The sequence below is a fragment of the Diadema setosum genome, chromosome 2 (assembly GCF_964275005.1).
Source record: "Diadema setosum chromosome 2, eeDiaSeto1, whole genome shotgun sequence".
NCBI lineage: Eukaryota > Metazoa > Echinodermata > Echinoidea > Diadematoida > Diadematidae > Diadema > Diadema setosum.
In genome coordinates, this window is record NC_092686.1 from 20874999 (window position 1) to 20898894 (window position 23896).

The 23896-nt window shown below is 39.1% G+C and overlaps 2 protein-coding genes across 2 annotated transcripts in view; both read left to right on the forward strand.

Moving 5' to 3' along the window:
• Positions 1–23896, forward strand: part of LOC140246225 (mitochondrial 10-formyltetrahydrofolate dehydrogenase-like) — a 647794-nt gene that overhangs the window by 347656 nt on the left and 276242 nt on the right. The window lies entirely within an intron of this gene.
• On the forward strand, positions 7932–22299 carry LOC140240698 (eukaryotic translation initiation factor 4E type 3-like). Its single transcript, XM_072320460.1, has 7 exons — positions 7932–8080; positions 13278–13350; positions 15956–16050; positions 16476–16536; positions 18050–18116; positions 19248–19403; positions 21640–22299. The coding sequence occupies exons 1-7, from the start codon at positions 7932–7934 to the stop codon at positions 21678–21680; spliced, it is 642 nt and encodes a 213-aa protein (XP_072176561.1). The 3' UTR covers positions 21681–22299.

Consider the following 23896-nt stretch of genomic DNA (forward strand, 5'->3'; position numbering starts at 1 on the left):
ATTTCGGCCTTGGTTTCCTTTAAGTGAGACCTGATAGCTGACTCGGAACAATCTATGATTTTTGTTTACACAAAATACTCCACTCCATATTACAGAAAACTTTGATAAGAGTGCATTCTACAGATGGTATACCTGGTATCTTATATCAGTCTCATCAAGATTAAAAAAAAAGATAACAACAAACAACAAACATAGTTCAGGGATATGAAATCTTAAAGGTCTTCTGACATATAATTCTGGTCCTGTGTCCATAATTATTCCATGATGCCTCCTGCTAATAGATCTTCACATCACAAAAAGACTTTTTGCATTGAAATATTCATGAAATTATTCTAATTCAATTTTACATTTTTCTGTTTGCACTATATAAAGTTCTTCTCTTAAAAAAAGATATTTCCCTCCTTTTGTGATGTCATCAGCAAAAAGTCAACAGAAATGAGCACAATGGCCATTTACTGGTATGTGCTTTGCCCTTACCAGGTGCACCAGCTCACAATTGACAACAGTTTCTGCCTTTTCTTGCTACACGCTACCCTGGAACATTTCTTACATAACATGAAGTGTAATAACAGTATCTACGAGACCCATCTTGCTACTGTATGTGCATATGTAAGGATAAAGTGTTAATGTATAGGCAGTGCGATACTAACTTCAGCTGACTCTTTTATTGGTGACATTTTTTTTTGTAAAGGGAAGAGACTCTTTCTTTAGGACTGGAGTTTAGTGAAGGCTTATTGTGTATTAAAATAAGCTTACTGAACAAAAGAAAAGAAAAATATCTTGATTAGAAATGTGTGACACACAAATTCTTCAGTTTCAGAATTTGTGAAACTACAGGTGTATTTATATGAGCAGAGTTCAGCATGTACAGCTGTAACATATGCCAGGGGACCTCTTATTTTACAGATTTTGTCAGATAGTAATATTGTTGCAACCACATATGCACATTACTTGTACATGTAGTACTTTAATTCCCATTTTCTTCCAAGCCATTCTATCAAACACACACACACATGCTCTCTCACACACACACACACACACACAAACACATAGACAAATACACACAAAATATGATATCAGTATGTGTATTGTACATGATGAGCTGGGATAGATTCAGCCGTGATCACAGGTGACATCACAACTTTTGTTGTGATGTCACCTGTGAGTAGAAATACAGTTTATCACGTTTGGATTATGATTGACTGTCAAATGTTGTGTTCTGAGGCTTGAGATAAGAAGTTCAGAATTTGAGGTACATTGTATGTATTTCACATGCAAAAACATCACTGGTCATTATATAATTGTTAAAAGACTGGCATTCATTCATTACAAAAAGCCTGTTACAACTTGATGAAACAAATTAGTCCTGTTTATTGAGAAAGAATTCCGAGGCACAAACAGTGAGTCAAATCATAGGACTGAAGAAGAGGTACACATTCCACTGAATTTTGCCAAACATACATGTGCCTCACATGCAAGACAAATGTTGCTCCGGAGAGGAGCTGAAGTTCTTAAAAAGATTTGAATGTACACTGTACCACCCACCTCACATAGTATACAGGCCGAATAGTTTTTGTCTAAAAAAGTAAATTGGTTTGATAATCATAAAGTCATAATATGTTTACACAATTCATCCATTCAAATTTTACCGATGAAGTTGAATGTTGACCTTTAGTAATACCTGGTATACCTTCAATATTGTATAGCTGCATACAAATGAGATGAAATATTAAACTAGACAGGAATGACTCATGTGAAATGAAAGATTTGACAAAAAGAACTTTGTGACATAGAGGTCACGAAGAATACTTCCAATGCTCCCTAGTGTCCATACAAAGTACATGTGATATTAGATAATGTAAGTTTTAACTGTAAAATGTATTAGTACAATTACAGCCAAAGAAACTTTTTGTTCATTGTACTGTTAAATTAATGTATCTTCTATCATACTAATCATGGTTAATAAACAAATAATGAGTTCTAACTTTACATGTGGAACTTAATGTAGGTGAATCAAAGCCAATGTGTACTATTGTCTATGACCCCGTTAACAGTGCAGAGCCGAGCTGAGCCGCGGCCGAGCCCGGCCTCAATTGCGGTACTCGACCCCGCAATTTTGTCCATTTACAGTGTCGGGCTAGGCCCGGGCTTTTAATTCAAACCTTTCAATATTTTGTCGTAGTGGCGCTCTGCTTGTAAACAAACACAATTTGGTATAGTCTGGTTTCCAGACCCTTTGCCAACTGGACTCCGTGGCGACGAAGTCGCCGCCTTTGCCAAGGGCAAAGGCAAAGACCTTTGCAGGACAAAAGGCAAAGGCCTTTGCAGGACAAAACCACCTTAAACTATACTAGTTTTTGATGTTGAGTGCGTTAATATCCTGAATAGGGAAATATCTGAGGGTCTGGAAGCCAGACTAAATTTGGTATCGCACTTGGCCCAGTTTGCGTTTACAGTGAGAAAAGGCCGGGCTCGGCCGAGACTACCTCCAGAGCTTGGCCAAATGCGCGGCCGATCTCAGTACCGCATTTGGCCTTTTGCGCATTTACAGTGAAATGAAGGCCGGGCTCGGCCGCGGCCGAGCCCGGCCTTTTCACTCACTGTAAACAGGGTCTAAGAGATCAATCAGACTTTATAACAAAAAGATGAAATAACTTACGAATTACTATATCTGTCAAATTTTAGAACTTTGATGCCCTAAAGTGGCATTTCTCTAATGTAATATTAATGACAGTTATACAGTTACTAACTCCCTGTATCAAATCATATAGAAAATTCTTTTGAATAATTCTGAACATGTACACTGTGTACCTCATATAAATTCACATTTCCAACAAATGTAGACTTGTTTCTCCCTGCATCACAATATTGTTGTGCACACAAAAGAAAACAGATGTGGAGTACATATATTTCATTACAAACATGGAAAAAATTTCATACCAAATTGATGCAATTCATACAGTTTTGAACCATCATAATACTTCAATGTTTTGGCTGCCACATCTCACCATCTCTAAGCCTGTTGATTATCATCATACATTTGTACCAGGTATCGTGACACTCTGCTGGCATAACAAAATCTAACCTTCAGCTGGCTCATCCATTAATCAAGCTGTCCAGTTACAACACACTATATTTGCCTACAGCAGGTAGCCCTACTATGTTTCAAAGGCTCTTACATTTATTTTACAAAGCAGCCTGGGGAAGATGGTCTTTGACAAATATTCCAAACAAAAGTTACTGACAGTCTAAGTTTGTATGTCTGGCAAATATAAACTGACAATGTTTAAGGCATGCGCTAAACGTGGCATACCATTCTGAGTCAAATTAAGGCAAATCAGAATAAACAGAAAATCAAAACATTTATGAAATGTAATTATACCTGTGATGAGCTTCAGATAACTCATTGACTACAACAGTGTAATGATGAAAGTTTATAGAAATGCAACTACTTTAACTGGTGAGCAAACATTTTGTACCTGACAACTAACTTTACAGTCAGTTGAGGTCACCATAAATTGAGGTTCTTATGCCCTTTGATTATACTATTCTTTTGTTCACTGGTATACACACACTTTGCAGATCTTGGTAATTCATCTGAACTACACAGCCAAATTCTTTAAAGAAAATACAGACCTGGAATGTTTGGTTCTAAACATGAAAAAAATCTTTTGACATATGATTAGGGAAAACACCATTGTCACAAGCAAACCAAAGACATCCTAGTACCTGTACATCCAGTACCTTAATGCATGTCTTATGGAGCTACTCTTGATGGAATTTGCAGTTATTTTATATCATCTTGAATTTGAAAGACATGAGCAAAATGTTCAGAATTTCATTTAACATCATATGCAAGCTTTGCAGGAGGCTAGTCAGTAATCAAGCACTAACACTCACAAAAGGGAGAGCAGATGAAAGACCACCATACAATACATGTATGTACACTAGATATACTGTATCATGTGATCATCTGTTGAACACAGTAAACAGTGTTTACTTGCTGCACTAATGCAATATGCTCCAATGGTGATTTCCTGTACACAGGCTTCATCACATACATTTTGTACCACAGCCACTGCTTGCTGAGTTCAAGGTACAAGCAGGCATCCTTAATGTGCTTGCTACTAATATGCATATCACTAGACAAATAGCAGACAAATAACATCTCCACAGTGTGTACTTTAAAATTAGCATATTACTCATACACATCATAATATGTGCAGGCTTGTCCACTGCTATTTCAGCAACTAGAGTACATGTATGAGTTGATTTCAATGCATCAGTGGCTGGAAATGTAAAAAAAAAAATATGCTCCTTCACTGAAAAGACCAGTGGCACAAAACCGTTAGAATTACCCAATGGATCGTTCAATTATTCTTCAATTATGCACATCACATACCATTATAATCAAATACTTGCCTGTGGAAACAAATTGTCAGCTGATCATGTATCTTAAACAGAAGTATGAAAAGTTGCCAAGTTCTATTAAACCTTAATAACTGAAACTATAAGCCAGCTCTGCATGACACACCTTTACATAGGTGGATCATAAAATTCAGGAATGAATGTAATCTACGAGATTCAGATATGGATAAACACATGCACTTTTAAAGGATGAAATCAAGCTACTGGTGCGATACCGAGGACTTTCTTGCTATATGGCTTCATTTTGACTTAATAACGTTGTTTCTTTAAATAGATCTTTGGTTATGGTTAGGGGTTGAGTACAAGTGTATCAGTATGTGTTAATAGGCAGCACAGTATGGCCTTCAGCCCTGCACTGTAACCCCCGAGGTGCTCCATTACACAGTTGTTGTACTGTGGGAGCCCGAACGCAAAGTTACCCGCACTGTAGTGTATATGGGGAAATAATGGACATGAATAATACTGTCACAACCTCCTCCCTTCAGCATATTTCTGGCTCTTGCAAACTGCTTGAACATAGGTCACAGTCCCCGATGCTCGTCTCTACACTACAGTGAATTACTGCTCACTCCGCTCCTCTACATGAAGGCACCATCACAATATCACCAGTCTGTCCATTCTCGAGTCTTTGGTGAAGAAGGAAATCCCAGAGATGAGCTTTTGCTGGTATAAGATGACGAGGATGCAAATCCAACGACATGTCTAGGTAGAGACTAACCCCAGTGCGCTCCTTCACACAGTTTTACTGCTTTGCGTTCAGGCTGGTTGCAGTTTGGTCGAGGCTTGGCCCATGAAGACTATATGCATATCACAAACGATGAGGCACAGACGTGAATTGATATTATGTAATGGCATCTGTTTATAGAGAGTTTGAAAAGTTATGTTATTCTCAGAAAATTGCTTGTAATATTCAAGAGAAACCTTTTATTTCTTCATTATTTTCCGAAAAACTGGAAGCAGAAGCCATGATATTAATACAGCACTAAATTCATGATCAATATTCAAATTCTTAAAGTTGAATATCTATGGCATATGGCACAAGCTCCAGTCACCAGTGGACACCAGTGACAGTGTGTTGCACCCCTCCAAATCATATCAATAATTCCCGGTATTGCAGTTCATGCCAACAATGTTTTCCACACTAGGAGACTTGGTGATTTTATAGGATCCCATGATGGAAGGCTCAGTCTTCATAAGTCTCCTCTCTTCTTCCGGGCATAGCATCCAACACAGGCCAGAATGCCCAAGATCCCGATAATTAGGCCACCTATCAGGGCTATTGCGTCGCCGGCCCCGAAGGCTTGGGCACCAGGGAGAAGAGCAAGACATGCAACCAGGAGGAGGAGCAGCTGCCACACCTCTGCCATTTTTATCAAGAATCAATGAAGTAGCACAAACACTGACACTTCGACAGGCCGGGCCCTCGGGATCCAAATGCAGTCCAACCTCCAGATATAGTAGGCAGGGAAATACCAAGTAGGGAGGGTAACACCAAGTGTGTGATCCTTCCTTGGTAAAACAGAATAATTGGAGTCACTTTTTGCGTTTGATTGGGCAGCAACCAGCTGTGGTCGTGGTATCACAGATCATTTACACGATCTTTGGTGGTGATATGGTGTACGTGTGGTGCATGGGCGCAGCCGCAGTGCAGGCAGGTATTATACTAGTAGATTGTAGTGGCGGTACGTCGAATACGTGTGCTAATATGACCAGTATCCACAGCGAGCGCGAGCGCCGTGTTTAGCTGAGCGATCGGAAAGAATCATGTGACGTGAGGCAGGGTACGGAAGGTGAATACGTCACGTGGTTTATGTGCACTGGCAGCTGACCCAGTCACACGAGTTAAGTTTTCCATCATCGACAAGAATACTGTGATCAATATATTAAAAAATAGTGCATTTTAATTGAAAGATAAAAAAAAAAAATTGTGCATTTGAGGGAAAGTACAAATGATTTTATTGTAGAGTGCGTGAATGACGTCAGCCATCTTTATATCTGGCATGATGCGTGCTACATCGAAATGATGTGCATGCAGTGTGCAATTTCGTTTTTTGTTGTTTTTTTAATCTATTCCAGGGGCGGATCAGGAATTCCACGGTCGGGGAGGGGGGGGGGGGGCGCCCCCTCCATTTATTTCCAGTAATTAATGATCTCAGTGACATCAGAATATCAATATTAAATGGATTGTTATCAAACAGTTGTTGAATATATCGGCCATTGGTTAGAAATTACTTACCTACTTGGATTAATTGGATATAGAGACGAACAAAGCGTTGCTTGTTTGCCTCTCTAGGTTTCACTATCCCTCTGATAATGAGTGATATGGGCTATAGGACCTACTAGGAGTATAGTGGACGCCTATAAGACCTGTGTTTTCAAGCCTCCAATAATAACAATTATAAAAAAACAACAACAAATAAATCATAAAATTCTAGTAATATGTTCAATGAAATCATGCATGGCAATAAAATGATCGCAGTATTTGATTTGTGAAATAGTATATTATTTGAAGGATGTATTTAAGCAACTCTATTGTCAATTTGGCTATTTTTGTTATTCTCTGCTATCATCTATGCCCCAAGTGTATGTTAATTAAACTGTAACAACAACAACAATAAACAAGACATTAGTTTAGGCAAGAACACAGAAACGCATGCACACACACACACACACACACACACACACACACACAATCACCAGTGTGAGTCACAAAGATAAAACCTATTTTTGTGAAATATATAACTAGTGAATGGATATACCACTTGGATTCATGGAGGTTTTGCATCTGAAATTCATTTCAATGGTCACGGTTTGTGGGCTATCTTCGAATCATCTTTGATTTCAAGATAGAGCCTGCTGAGACATATGAATAATTCGACTTAAAGTCTCAGCCAAATTCACACTGTCAGACTCTCTCATTAATTATCGTCCTATTAAAGACGTTATGTTTATCACTGCCCTATTAATGTGATACTGAGTAAACCGCCCACAGTCATCGAGATCTAACCGAAAGTATTGTGTTCTAGAAAACTGCTTCTTCCCGGCTTCTCCCCAGATCCCCATGACGACCCGCAACAGTGGCGGATCCAGAGGGCCCCCCCCCCCCGCTTTATTTTTCGTTAAAAACAAAAGAAATAAAAAGAACAAAAAATGAAATGAAACCCGGAAGTGGCACCAGAAATATTAGTCACGCCCCCCTTTACAGAATTCCTGGATCCGCCCCTGCGCAATACTCAAGTCTTTGACACCTCAGATGAAAATGAAAACTTTTCAACGAAATGATTCTTTGCATCCCTCCCCCCACCACCTCCCCCTGGGCCCTTCTTTCTGCACGCACACACCTACTCACACCGGCGAATCTCGATCTCGGAGACTAGCTTACTAGTACATGTACTAGTATTGAGTGAGTGCGCTCTCGGGTCTATTCTAGATCCCTGCGGTGCGCGGCATCATATTCGTGCTGCATGCATGCAGCGCGCCCGTATTTCTTGTTGTCGACGAAAATGGCAACGTCGGAGTGCGCCACTTCTGCGACATCACATCAAGAACTGCAGTCGAGTGTCTCTTTCGATGGTCTAGCTGATTGTATAAAGTCAGAAACAACTACAGCTGGTGTGCCTCTAAATACGCCATGGACATTTTGGCTGGAAAGGTCTGTTTTTACCTTTGCATGTCTCACGGTGAACTCCGTTCACTGAAACCGTTGATACCCACGAAGAGTAATTACCTCAGTCCCGCATGTTGTTTTTCGTGTGTGTATGACTGGCTGTGCTGTGCAAACATGCAAACATAAACACACACAAGAAATTAATTTTACTCTGATCATCTGACAAGAAACCCTACGAATCGGATTCCCTAGTGTAACTTTCTAAAACGGTGACGTCAGAAAAATAAGATACTCCTCCGGACAGACGGATCTTTGGTCTAGCCAGCCAGGGAGGTAGTTTACCGAAGGGTTCTACTCGCGAGTAAATTTACTCGGTTCGTCACTGTGTGTGCGCTATATTAAACTAATATGTAGACTCTAGTAAATTTATGTGCCTTTGTCATGGTTTTGGCAATATTTATCTGTAAAAATTAAACTACTCGTTCGGACGGCGGCGGCAGTGCCATGCCAGCCAGTGCAGTGTAAACACTAGAAAAAATATGTAAAATTTAGTAGTAAAATTTAGTTTCTAACACTTTAACAGAGTTAAAGGTAAAACATAGTCTCAATGTACTCCGTAGACCTAGGCCTACTTGCAGTTGCAGAAACTGCTGATTTTTTTTTTCTTTTTTTGCTCTACAATGAGCACATTATCATTTGCATAAGAAATGTGTGAAATATATGATAACATCACAATTTTACTTGGATTTAAGAAAATGCAAAACATTTACAACATTTAGCCGAAAAGTTAGCTGACAGCATTGCACTCTCAGCTCAGTCAGAACCTATCTATTCATGATTGCTATGTAATGTTTCATAATGGATTTTTGAATTGTCAATAATTGACACAATGGACCAAAGTAGTAAAGTAGGATCCGCCACCTCACTCTGAGAGTGAATCACATGATGTAGCTTGTTGGGAAATACTACTGCTACTGGAATTAATGTTGGGATACAATTCATATAATATTCTACCTGCCCACAACTGTACTGATGGGGGAGGCAGTGGATGCCTCAGGAATAAAAGTCGGGTAAAACCAATCTGAAATTTTTCACACTTTTGGTTGCCAAAAACTCCTAATGACTCAAAATCCTGGCATATCACGTCAGCCAGGTACCTTGTGAACCTTCTGAAAGTTGTAGTCTGCAGCCCTGGCAGTACACAGTGCTGACTTTGACGGTCTGTGTGCATACAGTACTTGTGCTGTGAGTACCCTCTTGAAGCTCTCTACATATGCTTTAAAGGGACTGAACAGTATTGGTTGAGGTGGGTATTCATGTTTTGAACATTCCTAAGTGAGATAATGAGAAACTACTTATGAAATATGAAAGAGCATGTAATTTTAAGAAGGATTCAACGTTTATTTGATGAAAATTGGTTTTCAAATGGCTGAGATATCAAAAAAAGTGATAATAATAAAAGGTGACAGGCCACGCCTTTTATTAGGATCTCTTTGTTTCACCTTGTTTTTGATATCTCAGCCATTTCAAAACCGATTTTCATCAAATAAACTTTTGATACCCCGTAGAGTTGCATGCTCTTTGACATCTCATAGAGTGGTTTCTGAATATCTCGCAAAGCGATAAAAGCTAAATCCTCACCTCAACCAGAACTGTACACACCCTTAAAAGGGCATTTTACCGTTTTTTATTTTTTTATATGTTGTTCTTTTAATTCTAAAAGACCCAGCAGTGCAAACAGAATCAAAATTTCATAACGATTACGTCCGTAATTTAATGTTAAAAAATGGAACTTTTTAGGTGAGAATTATGCTAATGAGCTGACGAGCCCGGATGTTATGATGTCACAGGTGCTCTCACTATTACTGATTACATTACAAGTGCTCGCATACGCTTGCGTCAATTCGTATCGAGTAGCAGACGACGCTTAGGCCTAATTTAGCTAGCAGGTGGCGCTTGTGTACTGTTCTATCCATGTAGATATCTCAAATTTCACCAAACCAAATTGCACCAAAATTACAGGATATACTTCATAGCATATTTCAAAGTATTCTCTTATATTTGAACGAAATCAGTAATCGAGAAGTATCAATATTGACGTCGACTTTCAAGTCGTCACTTAAAAAAAACTCACTCTTCGCGAGAGATCTTGGCGAACGCAAGATGCACAATCTAGAACTGAAATTAGCCGACTAGTACTCTGCGAACGGTGAATTTACGCGAGAACTAAACTCAAAAGTGTAATGGTTTTTGCGACTTGTGTGATATAGGAACTACTTTTTTCATTCAACTTACCACAAATGATTTGTAAATTTATTTATTGCCCCCGATTACTTGAAAGATTTGTCTCATGATATTAAATGGCTAACTTCAGTCTGTGCGTGCGCAGCAGGTAGGTAGGACCTGGCCGCAATCACTCGTGTTAGTCGTAGAGCAGATTATTTTTAGCGACGCCGACAGGAAAGTCGACATCTACACTTACGCTTCCCGACATGTGATTTGTTTCCAATTAACGTGAGCTGTTGGATATGAATCATAGTGTATTTCCTGTGAGTTTGGTGCCATTTGGCAAGGTGAATTTTGAGATATCTACATGGATACGGAAGTACGCCAGCACTATACCTTCACCAGCGCTGGGATCGCGAAGCGGCGACACTGTGTTAGAATCTACGTGGTCACGCCACTCTTCCGAGATATAGGTCCTAGTACGTAGGCCTACTGAAACAAACTGTTAGATCTAACATTAGTCCTTGGTGTAAATAACACCACTATGAGATTTATCTCGACTACAAAACATCGGAAATCCATAAAGCAGATACCTTACCTGAAAAATCCAGCACAGGAACAACAGTGCCTGCAGGACAAGGGTCCAGATCTAGATCTGGAGTCTGGACTTTCGTCTGGACTTTCTTCAAGTTCTGGCAGCAGGGGTATGTAACGTTACGTTGTGCCTTATTAGCGCTGTGCACATAGGGCTTACAGCTGCAATGTCGACGGTGAGTGAGTGTAGGGCCTACTCATCAAAACTTGGACTGCCACGTAGAACCTACTCCTTGACTGCTCAGTAGTCCTAGTCCTAGTATTTCAGAGTCTATGTGTACTGGGTACCGTTTTCATCTCACTAAGTGTAAATCGTGCGTGCCGTTGAAGAGAGTCTATCTACATTTGGAGTTAGATTCACTCAGCCCTCATCTACGTTAGATACCAGTAGTTTGAACTGGCGAACCATCGCTCGATCCCATCATCATGATCATCAATGCGTAACGTTACTTACACACAGTCTTCTATGGGCAGCACGTTCGGATAACGATGCCAATTTCATTTTGCATATCTGGAATTTCCCCACAAGTTTTATCTAAATAAAAAGCTGTTGAAGAGATTGCTTTTAAAGATGAATATATATTGTTTAACATGTTTATTATAGCTCCATATTGCAATTATACTAAATAACAGCTTTTGCAGTACTTCGTGTGAGATTTCATCAGTAAATTGGCATTATGTAGTTCGTCTTGCTGATGTCGGAGTTGTGCACCAAGAGCGCCTGTGACGTAGGCCAAATTGTGTGGATCGTTCCATGGCTTGCTCGTTTTCATTTTTTTCAAAAAATCATTACAGGCTTATCCTGGGTTTTACAATCCTCTCTTTCCAGTAGTAGGCATCAAAAAATGTACATTAGAATTATCAGACGTCAGTACAGTTTTCTTTTAACTATCAGGGCCGACGGAGCATTTTCAAAAGTGGGGGGGGGGGGGGGCCACTTCCGGTTTTCATGAGCTAACAAGAAAAAAAGAAAAAAGAAAAAAAAGGGTCCTCAGCTCATCTCTCACTCTCCCCTTCCATTTCCGCATTTTTTCACCTGACAAGCAAAAAAAAAAAAAAAAAAAGGTCTTCAGTGGAAAAACAAACCCGCGCCCACACTTCAAGCTCTCTATTCCTATTAAGTGCCACTTACGTACTTCCGGGTTAAAAAATAAGTGTGGGGCCCAAAGTGATGACACCTTATGTATTCCTTTGTATGGTGCACAAAAAGTTTTGGGCCCGAGCCCCCATGGCCCCCACGGTCCCGCTGGCCATGACAATTTTTTTGGCAGACCTTTTTGATATGAAAATCAAATTCCAAATGGTGGTAGATAGGCTCGTATTATTATTATTTTGCATGGAAACAGAAAAAACAGAAAAGTAGGTCAGTGACATTTTTGAAAAAACTCGGACATTCTAAAAGTCTGTGAACTCTAATAAGATATAAAGTTTAGAGAAAAAGACGAATTGACTACTCTGTGTGATCCAGCTGTTTTTCAGCTCTCCTTTCTGTTTGTGTTATCAAAAACAAAAAAAAATCACAAAATTTCATTTTGCATATCTTGATATATACATTGATAAAAATGAAAATGGAATTGTGATCAGTGCTGATAACATTGATATGGTGATTACAAAAATGATGATAATTGTATAATGATCACAATGATATCAGTATAATTATAGTTTATATAATTTCTGAAAAGGCAATTGTAAAAGTAACCCAGGGGTGTAGGGGCCATGCACAGTTTTGACTTCAAAATTATTCTAAAGATTCCCAAATTGTATTCTCATGTGTTTCAGCTTTTCTGCAATTGTCATTACAATCCAACTTCGATCATAAGCGATGAAATTATTGCAATAAATGTTTGCAGAGTGCATGCTAAAAGTAATGAAATACCAGTTCTATATTAGCTCACTCTTCCGTGTATGATTAGATTGGCTGCGCACTTGGCCAGCTATTAGTGCCTCCAGCCTTGGCTAGGTAGCTAGCTCACCAGGGCAACTTTGCCATTTGGCTTTGCCTTTATCCACACTGCAGCTCTGCTTGTGTGCACACACACACACTCTCTCACAATCCGTGTGCTAATGTTGGGAAATCAGAAGTCTCACTCCCAGCAAGCCTCACCTTGACATCGCTGAAACTTCTGTTGTACATTTGCATTTTTGTCCCTCACTAAGATAAATTCTGGGCAAAGTTTTTTTTTTTGTAAGAGTGCATGCTGAAAAACGATCTCATTTAACAGATTAATGTCACATCATATGTACACAAGCAAATTAATGTGCATTGGAAATTTTGCTGTGATATTGTGCCATCAGAGTTATGCTCCTATATATCCTACAGTACACATCCTATTCCTAATCAGGCTGTGGGGTCTGTACTTATTGTCATCTTTTGTATTTATCTGATAGGTTGACATTGTCTTCAATGCTTTTTCTCTGCCAGGTCAAAGCCAAATGCTACTGCAGCAGAAGTTGAGGCTAATTTGGAAGAAATCTATACTGTAAAGACAGTGGAGGTAAATATAATCATTAACTAAAAATGTCGCTATGGCGACTGGTATGCCTCCGCCATGATGCATGATTCTCCTAATTGGTCTATAGTCCAATGTCTTGGCAAAGTGTGATGACAGTTCCACATTATTTGGCAAATTATTAAAATGACAGGTTTGTCACAAATGTGTTGAATGTTCACTTTCCTTGAACTAGGTTTAATTGGATGAATGGCTATAATATGTAAAGAGTGCAGGTATTTAGGGATTTGAGGATTTTTATGCGACTTTTGACCCTTTGATAAGTTTATGCATTAAGTAATTTTCAAGGTATGGGGAAAAAGTGTAATTTCAGTTTAGTAAAACTTTAGCATTTTAACCTGGCCTCTGACCCTTGACTTTGACCCTATGATTCTAAAATTCCCAAGAGAATCACTGTCAGGTAGAACATGCATCTTATAGATATGTACTAAGTTTCATGATGATACGTTGAGTCACTTTTGAGATATGGAGGAATAAGTGAAATTTAGCACTTTCACCTGACCTTTGACCTTTTGACCTTTTGGCAAGAAACTTCCAAGTGAATGTCTGTTGGGTAATCCATGTAAGAAAAATCCTGCAGGCATTGCATAAACATGAGGAAAATAGTGAAATTTTGAGGAGTTTACCTTGACCTTTGACCGTGATCTCTGACCCATGATCCCAAATTCCCTACATAATCACTACCAGTCAATACATACATATGTACTAAGTTCCATATAGATACCTTGAACCATATATGAGATATGGAGGAAAAAAAAAAAGGAATTTTAAAATTTTCACTTGACATTTGACCTTTAACCTCTGACCTCATGACCCAAAACTTTCTGTGGAGAATCTTTATTTGGTAGTACACGTATACAATAAGTTTCAAGAAAGTGCCTTCAGGCATTGCATAGATATGGGGAAAATAGTGAAATTTTGAGCATTTGACCTTGACCTTAGACCTTGAGCATGTGCACTCAAAAGTTGATAGGCACAACTTTGCCCACTCATACATATATACATGCCAAGTTTCAGTAGGACACCTCAAACAATTTTTTAGTTACGCTGTTCACAAAACTGATTATGGACAGAAGGACGGACGGAGGGACGGACGGACAACCCTAAAACATAATGCCTCTGGCGACACTTCGTGGCGGAGGCATAAAAAAAAAAAAAAAAAAAAACCTTTTACACCTTGTATAAGAAAGTAAATCATAGTTGAACTTTACCCATCCCAGTGTGTCCATTGATATAGATTTGTGCATTTCATGTCTGTACTTGCCTGGTGACTCTGTATTTAAAGGCCGTGTCACACCTTTCCTAAGCTAACCGGGCTTGTTGCGAGGAGGGATTTTCCGCACGTAGGAAAATTTTCCGCGGGCGGGCAAGAATGTTTGCAAGTTTCGCACCTGTTTCTTACCTACTAGACACGTACTACTTACCTTCTACTTGCGTGTATTCCGTGTGACATACGTGAGAGCTTTGAAACCAATCAGTTTTCTGTTACGAGCAACTTACAGGTACTGAGATGTACCTGCGTTGGAGTTGCCTGCGAGGTAATGCTGGTAAGGGTCTCATACTGGTGTTCTGCGTGTACCTCTGCGAGCGAACCCCCATGACTTTCTCGGAACAAGTTTTGAGCATGCTCAAGGCCTTGTCATACCACATCTGGGGAAGTTTTGCGGCCTGACTTCCGGGGAAACGAATTTGCTACCTGGAGCTCTCCGTAGTTGGTCCGCACCTGACAGTACCTAGCGCGTATCTCGCCTGTAGTTGCCCGGAGGTGCACACGCAAGTCCGATTTAACTGCAGCCATGTTTTGAGCATGACCATAATTTTTTGCCGGATGAGTCGCGGGAATGCCCGGAGAGGTCCACTCAGAACGCCAGTAGGAGGTCCTCAGCGGCAGCACCTCTCAAGCAACTCCCACGCAGGTACTTCGCAGTCCCGTATGCAGCCAAGATAATGACATTCTGTGGGACTTCAGCCATTCCTTCAGAGGAATTCCTTCACTGAGTTGTCAGCCCCCACGCGACTGGTACGAAGATCACACACTATACTCACAAGTAGAATTTAAGTAGAACGCGTCCAGCAAGTAAGACACATGCACTGACTCGTTAAATGCTTGTCCGCCCTCAGGAATGTCCGGTATGCTAGAAAATCCCGGGCAACTACGAATGAGATACATGCTAGGTACTGTCATGTGTGGGTCATCTGCAGGGACCTCCGGGTAGTAAAAATTGTTCTTCGCAAGTTGTATGCAAGGCTTGCCCGGAAAGGTGTGACACAGCCTTTACAGGGACTTGATAGAGCTGTAGATGTGTTGAAGTTAATGCAGAAAACTGTTTTCATTTTTGTTGGTTTGTGTTTGATTGATATATGTGCATAATTGTATATATACAATTGTATGTGTGTGTTGTGTGTGTGTGTGTGTATGTACAGGGCTCAACAGTAGCAGTGGCACTGTGGCTTGGGTTTATCTATGCCATGTTGTTTATGTTTCAGGCTATTCTCATACAGAAAAGGTAATAATACAGGTTATAGTGTAACCTGGTTATGAGTAGTGTGAAATGTACATGATGTATATATGTTGTGCTTTTCATGGCAGAATTTCTGGGGTGTGTACAACAACATTCCTGATGCCAGCAAGCTATCGCTAAGGTACAGCTATCACCTCATGAGAGGAAAAATCAAACCTCTATGGTGAGTCATTTTTCAAATTCAGTTGTGTCAGAGTTTCCCATTCTTTGTTTTGGCCTTTTATGGATTCAGGTTTGGGGGAAAACTGAGCAAAAAAAAAAAAAAAAGAAAGAAAAGGAGGTAAAACAAAATAAAACAAGCCACACAACACAAACAAATGTGTCGATTAAACATGAGCTGTGCAATATTAGTGTCTTACATGCTTCAGCAATAGTAGAACAAGATTAGATCCTTTTTTTTTAATAAAGATATTGTCTCCCTGTGTTGTCACATCATGTATTGATACAGCAAACTCTTGTACACGTGGCTCTTTGCTTGTAATGCAAGACACCCATGAAACTACCCTACATATGAAAAGCTTTTATAACATATTTTATTTGTCTATTACCTGAGAAAATAGAGTTGACACTTATTTTCATTTCTTGCAGGGAGGACCCAAATAACTCACAAGGAGGAGATTGGAAATTCAAAGTTCCAAAGCACTTCACGGTGAGATCCTTGCTACTGTGACCTTTTGCAAATGTGCACCTTATTTTACTTTTCCATTGTCATTATGGTTATTTTAGTGATTTAAAGTTTGACATTCATAACCACACACTGCATTATATGCAAGGTTTTTGTTGACACATGCACACTGTTTGGTGTGCTTGGTGTGCGTTGCTTGGCATTCATCCAAAAGGCTTCTCTGGAGTGCACACAGGATGCAGCAAGTCCACTTACCTGCTTGCCTTAGTTAATGTAAAGACCTGGTAGTATGGGGATACCATGCAATGGGAAGGCTGGCCCAACGTGGATTTATTCTGAAATTCCCATAACAGATTGCGTACAGCTTTTATCACTGATCTCTTTTGTACGTAAAGATGGCTGAAGAATCATGGCAATTCAAGCAGACCTGCACAATTTTCATGGTATGTGAATGTCAATCAATGGGCAGTGAATTAGGCTTGATTCAGTTGGGCACCCTCCTGTCCCCACACTACCTGGTCTTTAAACTCACTGCTAGGCAGTTGAGGTGATTGAGCACTTGCCTAGCTTTAAAGCCAAAACATTGCTCTCGTATACACGTGTATCTGCAGAACTGTTGATTATTGATCCAGAATGTACACATATGCATAAGAAATAACTAAATAATGCTGTGATATCAAGATTTCAGTTCTGTAACGACAGAAATGTGTAAGTATTAGCCCAAAATGTTTGCTGAAAGTCCACAATCCTGGAGCTAACCCAATTGTGGTTGCTAAGTAATTTTTCATAATAGATTATAGATAATTGACAAATTGGGCCATGGCAATATCCATATGAGCAATCTTTCATGCTGAAGTAAATGACATACAGATTACAATTACAATTGCATGTTGGATCATCAAGTAACATTCTACCTCCCCACAATGCTGAATGGGAAGGATAATTTCCAAATAGAAACTCAAAACTGAACTAAAAAAAATACAAAAATTAAGTCATTATCCAAGCAAATCCCAAGCTTTCCGATATATTGCAAACTAATTCTAACTGGTAAAAGATGAATTTTGATACTATGTTTTAGCTTTAAAGTTTGGGGCCCATGCCAATATGCCTATGCAGCCTTGTGGAAAAGGTATTTCTGCATTGGTCTGTCACATATGTGTGAAAAATGATACGAAATCTGCAGAAGCTCCTAAAAATGACTCATTCTTCTTGTGGCATTAATGATCATGCATATTCTCTGATTTATCTGTTTTCATACAAAGCTAGATGATATTAGGATGGAATAAATTTCCCTTTATTATCATAATTTGCTGTCTTTTGTAGAGACACTCATATATTTGTAAGACAATTTCTTACTTCTCTTAAGTATTATTTAACATTCCATTTTCATATTACATATTGGTTTCTACATCTGTTTCTGTCACCTTCACATCCACTCAAATCTCTTGGAATTTGATGATAGACCTATCTTATCTTCTCTGTCTCTGCCCTAGTTTGTCTGAGATAAGTCATTTTTATTTCATGCTTCATTTCACAGACCAAAGTTTGGAAGGAGGTTCTACTCGCAGCAATAGGAGAGCAGTTTTCAAAGAGTGTTGCACCAGGTGTGGATAGTTCATGTTTATGGCTGTACTACACAAGGAAGGAAAGGGCTGTTAACAGATCAGGGCTCATTGTATAGATATTCTTATTTGTATTCCACATACTAAGAATCTTGCTATAGGATTGGTCAAGAGCTGATCACGTGATAAAGTGTACTTTTGCCCTTCACATCACCCAAGAAGAAAAGTTTGTTACACTCTATGTTGATAGTCCCTTTTGTTTCGCTGATCCCTTCAGTCCATACAGTCCTAATGCAAGATGAGTACACGCAAAATAAAAGTGCGTTGCACTGTGGACTATCATTTGGCCTAATTTCGGTGCCACGGTGTGCGGAGCAAATTCATTGTTTTGTCAGATCATGTACACGCATAGGTCTAAAGTAAAGTACGTACCCTAAGCCCTAAGGATACCTAGAGACAGCTAAAATGGTTTCAGATGTGGAATAAAATGGGAATATCTAGGACCCTAGATGTGGAATAAAATGGGAATATCTAGGACCCTAGATGTGGAATATAAAGCAAATAATCAACTTTTAGTTTCAGGCAATGAGACAAACTATCACTTCCTCGGTGATCTGAATGTGTACGCTATCTTTCCTCAGTTGCACTTGGGGAAAGGTAGCTACATCCAGATCGCCTCGGAAGTGATAGTTTGTCCCATCACATTCACCAACGTTGATTATTCCCTTAATAATACATCATACTTCTATAAATCATTAGTAGGAAGATTGATATCATTATGGATCATCTCTGTATGGCAATTAAACCATTTTATTTTATGTCAGTGACTGGGGTGCTTACCTTTAACTTTTTTTAACATCAATGTGACAAGAGGATTAGAACCATATCCCAATTGCAGATAGAGATTATTTTGAGCATTATCATATCTAAGGAACTAAATTGGTCTTCACGATCTGTCAATGTTCATCAGAAATGATAATAGTGAATATAATCATGTTTATTCACAAATCAGAGTGGAAATTGCCTTGCCCAAATGTGTTACTTGATAGTAGATGTAGTTTAACAAGGTGATTAATTCAGTATAGTTAGATGTAGCAGGTGTGACATGAATGCCTTTATTCATTTACGGTCTCATATGTTATCACTCTTTCTTCTCTCCTTTTGTTGGCACAGATGATGAAATAATTGGTGTCAGTGTCAGCGTAAGAAATAACAATGATGTAATTCAGGTCTGGAATCGGTTTTCAAGGCTATCTGATCAAGCTTCTATTGTGGAAAAGGTCAAAGATTTGACACCAGACATCGACTTCAGGGCAACGTTCTACAAATGTGAGATCATGTTGAAAGCTCATTACTCTTTCTTTGTTTTCATCATGTAAATACTTTAGGTACTCCAGTTATTGTGTGGACATAACGTTGTGGATACAAGGGTGTGCTCAATTAGCTTCCAAATATTTTTCTTCTTCCCTTTCTTGACCCTAAGTTACTAACTAGGCCAGGCTATTTAGGTAGATGATAGAGCTGGGGGGGGGGGGGGGAGCCTCACAGGCCCCCCCCCCCCCCTCCAGATCTCGGCTGTCGACCGTGTGATCACGACAAAAATCAGCACACACATTGCCTGTAGCGTAATCTGTAAAGTTTAATTTAAGTTAATTTTTCAGCAAATTATCATTTATGCTAAACTATGCTAAGTCATGCATAATGATTCATAATTTAAGATTATTTGCTATAAATCACTAAATAAACCTCAAAACAGGCACATTTTGTGTGTAAAATTCTTTCTAATGTCTTTAGCAAATGTTATGAAAAAAAAATTGTGCCATCGGAAAAAATTCCAAGTATTTTATTTCTTACATTTCTTATGTATTTGTTTTGTTTTTCAACTTTTTATGCCTCCGCCACAAAGTGTCGCCGGAGGCATTATGTTTTTGGGTTGTCTGTCCATCGGTCCGTCCATCTGTTTGTCCATCCATCCATCCGTCCGTCCTTCCGTCCATCTGTCCGTCTGTCCTTCCGTCCGTAATCAATTGTGTGGACGGCGTAACTAAAAAACCGTTTCAGGTATTCTAATGAAACTTGCCATGTATATGTATGAGTGGGCGAAGTTGTGCCTATCAACTTTTGGGTGCCCATGCTCGAGGTCAAAGGTCAAAAGGTCAAGGTCAAATGCTCAAAATTGCACTATTTCCCCCATATCTATGCAATGCCTGAAGGTATTTTCTTGAAACTTAGTGTATACATATACTACCACATAGAGATTCCCCAGAGAGAGTTTAGGGTCTTGAGGTCAAAGTTCAAAGGTCAAAGGTCATGTGAAAATGTGAAAATTTTCTTTTTTTTCCTCCATATCTTTCCAGTGGTTCAAGGTATCTTCATAGAACTTGGTACATATGCATGTACTGACTGGCAGTGATTATCTAGGGAATGGGGGGGGGGGGATCAGGGGTCAAAGGTCAGGGAGTCAAATGTCACTATTTCCCTCATATTTGTGTAATGCCAACAGGATTTTTCTTCAAACTTGATACATACATGTATTACCCGATGGAGATTCTCTGGGGAGTTTCTTGCCAAAAGGTCAAAGGTGAAAAGGTTACAGCTCAAGTGAAAGAGCTAAATTTCAATTCTTCCTCCATATCTCGAAAGTAGCTCAAGGTATCATCAGGAAACTTAGTACATAGGAAGTATTAATGCATGTTCTAACTGATAGTGATTAGGGTCAAAGGCCAGGCTAAAATGCAAATAATTTACTATTTGATAGTAAAATTACACTTTTCGCCATACCTTGAAAATTACTCAATGCATAAACTTATTAAAGGGTCAAAAGTCTAAAGTAAAAATCCTCAAATCCCCAAATACACGTACCTGCACCCTAAGACAATATAGCAAACCTAGTTCAAGGAAAGTGAACATTCAACACATTTGTGACAAACCTGTCATTTCAATATTTTGCCAATAATGTGAAACTGTCATCCCACATTGTCAAGATGTGGAGACCTATTATGAGAACCATGCATTATGGGGGAGGCATACCAGTCGCCATAGCGACATTTCTAGTTTTGTATTTCATTGCTTTTTGGATGAAATTTCTCCTTGATATTGTTCCAAACATGAAAATATGCTATTAGTTGATTTCAATCAATAAAACCCCAAAATAATCATGATTTTATAAAATTTGACAGCTTTCATTGAAATTGTACAAGAATTCAAATTTTTGAGCAATTTTGGTCTGACATGCATGTTCATATTTATGTGTAATTTTGGATCTGTATGCCCGGGTGTTGCAAATTTAGTGTCAAAAGATGAGGGAGACTCAAAATAAAAAAGTTGTGAAACATCACCGTGATAGCTTTTTGCGGTGGCGATACATGGTGTGGAATATTGAAGGGGGCCAATGTTATCAAACAGAAGTAAATTTAGGCTCCTTGCAGGACATCCACGTTACTGTTGAGTTTGAATCATGCATTTCTCCCATGTGAAGGAATCATGCATTTCTCCCATGTGAAGATATACACATAGCTGCTCTTGCCTCATGTCAGTGTCTCCATATCCTTTGCTCTTCTTGCAGCTCATCAGCAACATGAAGCCTTTGAGAAGTCCCGCCCATAGCCAACGGTGATGGGAGAGGTAACACACTCTGTCCCTCTCACACAGCCAGGCAAAAGAGCCAGCCCTGTAGAACACCTGCTGCATGCCTCAGTCAAGCAGCTTCGAGGAGCCCCAGAGTTTGTGCAATGAATGACAGGTGCTGGTCATCAAGTACTCAGTGGCAATGGCCACATTGTCTGTGTTTGGAGTAGCCAACTGGAGTGGAGCATGTCCATTCACAAACATTAAAACAATATTTTGTCCTAGCTTAGGTTATCTGTGGTTTTAAAGGTCTATGTAGTAATGAAGAGAGACCCTAAGAAACCTGTTGGACTTTTTACAGTGTTACTTTCAAGGCAACTATTCATGAATTCCACTGCAAACTGTCCTTTTTTAAAAAAAACATTTCAACATGCTCCATCAGCAGAAAGTCACCAAATACCGAAGTATTTTGTTATGAATTCTTATGGATTTATTTGATAAGCTTTCCAGTCAGTAACTTGCCCAATTGTAGGATATACAGATGACATAGAAGGGCAGGTCATCAGTCTAGCAAAATATCTGCTAGTGTGGTGTATTTTACCCTTCAAAACTTAAGACAAAATAGCACATGATCTAAACACTGCTTAATTTACAATTTTATGTAAAGGCATGGCTCTTCATCTTGATAACATGCGTAAATATACAATAGAAATGTCTGTCATTTTATCTTGCTGCTCAAGATTAATTATAGTGAGAAAAATCAACTTTGACAGTTTGTTTTTTATTCTACATGTGAAAGAAAAGAATATGTGTGTGAAATCACAACAGTGTTGGATTCATTTCATGGTGAATCCTTTCTTCAGAGATTATGAAGGATTGTTATTACAGGGCTCGACACTAACGGTGGCCCGGTGGCCCAGGGCCACCAAAAACGCAAGACGGGCCACCAAAATTTCAGCAATGAAGAATTTGGTGGCCTGATCGGGCCACCAAAAAAGGTTGGATGTTTGCCTTTGGGCCACCAAAAATAAAAGTTAGTGTGGAGCCCTGGTTATTACCTTTGCATCATACATGTATAAATAGGTTTTTGATTCTCAAGTAATAAATACATGTTTGTTTGTAAGAAGGATGACAGACAGGCTCCTCTAAATCAGTGTATTTTTAGACATATGAAATGTGTGTTAATTCTCAACAACTGTCCCCCCCCCCCCCCCCCTTGGTTTATTTCATATACATTATGTAGCTGGTGTAGGAAGGTGTAGTTAAAGAGATAACCTGAATGATTTAAATTCAAGCATAAGCTTTATGATGGGACATCTGTATAAGTCACTTATTGCATTCAGTTATTTTCAGGAGTGGGAAATTTGATGACGTATTCCTAAATTGTCAATGTTCCTGTTGGCATGGAGCACACCTCCCAACTGTCCTGGTTACCTTTCTATCAGTTGAATTCCATTTTCAGTTTTTTTTTTTTCCAACCAAAAAAAAAAAAAAAGTGCTGGATTACTTCAGCTCTTCTTTTTAAAAGTTGGTTGAAATAACCATTAATGCCATGTATGTCAATGTGGCCTTGTTCTGTGCTGTAAATCTCTAAGAGCCATGAACATTTGTGGCTGCAAGTTTTAAGATTATGTAGTAAACACAGCATGTTTTGTATCTATCGAACACAGATTTTCAAAGCTTGATACTTTTGTATAATGCTGTAAATGCGCAGTAGAATGAATCTGGTCCAAGCACAGTGGCACAGTGCAAGATTACTGAACTGCATTGCTGTGCAGTGAGATACTTTCATGCCACACAGGATATAAGTAAGAGTGTTTTTTTTTTTTTCAGCATTGTTGGTGAACTAGTAACAAAACCTTCTGAAGATAACAGCTCATACAGTATGAGACTGTATAAGCATGCAGACATGGAACAAGAAATGCAGAAGACTTGGTAGTGCATACCAATGGTAAAGGAACAATGTTACTACCAGTGTCCTTCTTGTAATATATGATTTTTTGTTTTTATCTTTACTTCATTCTGCACTCTATGTGCTTCATCTCTCTTTTATTCTCAAGTCAATGAACCAGATGCCAGCTAATGTTTGTATGAGTGCATCCCTTTCAATGTTTGTAATGCCATTCTTGAATTGATGCAAAAGTGCCACATAGAAACATGTTTTGTGACCCAAGTATTTGTTTACTTCTACATACAATAAGGGGACCTACCTCTTAGCCAGAAAGGAAGGAAAATTGATGGTTATTGCCGGTACA

What these genes read in the sequence shown, in the direction of transcription:
- LOC140240698 (XM_072320460.1), top strand. Translation starts at nt 7,932, where the DNA reads ATGGCAACGTCGGAGTGCGCCACTTCTGCGACATCACATCAAGAACTG. An exon ending in TGGACATTTTGGCTGGAAAG is followed by an intron (nt 8,081 to 13,277) that starts GTCTGTTTTTAC and finishes TTTCTCTGCCAG; the next exon opens with GTCAAAGCCAAATGCTACTG. An exon ending in CAGGGCAACGTTCTACAAAT is followed by an intron (nt 19,404 to 21,639) that starts GTGAGATCATGT and finishes CTCTTCTTGCAG; the next exon opens with CTCATCAGCAACATGAAGCC.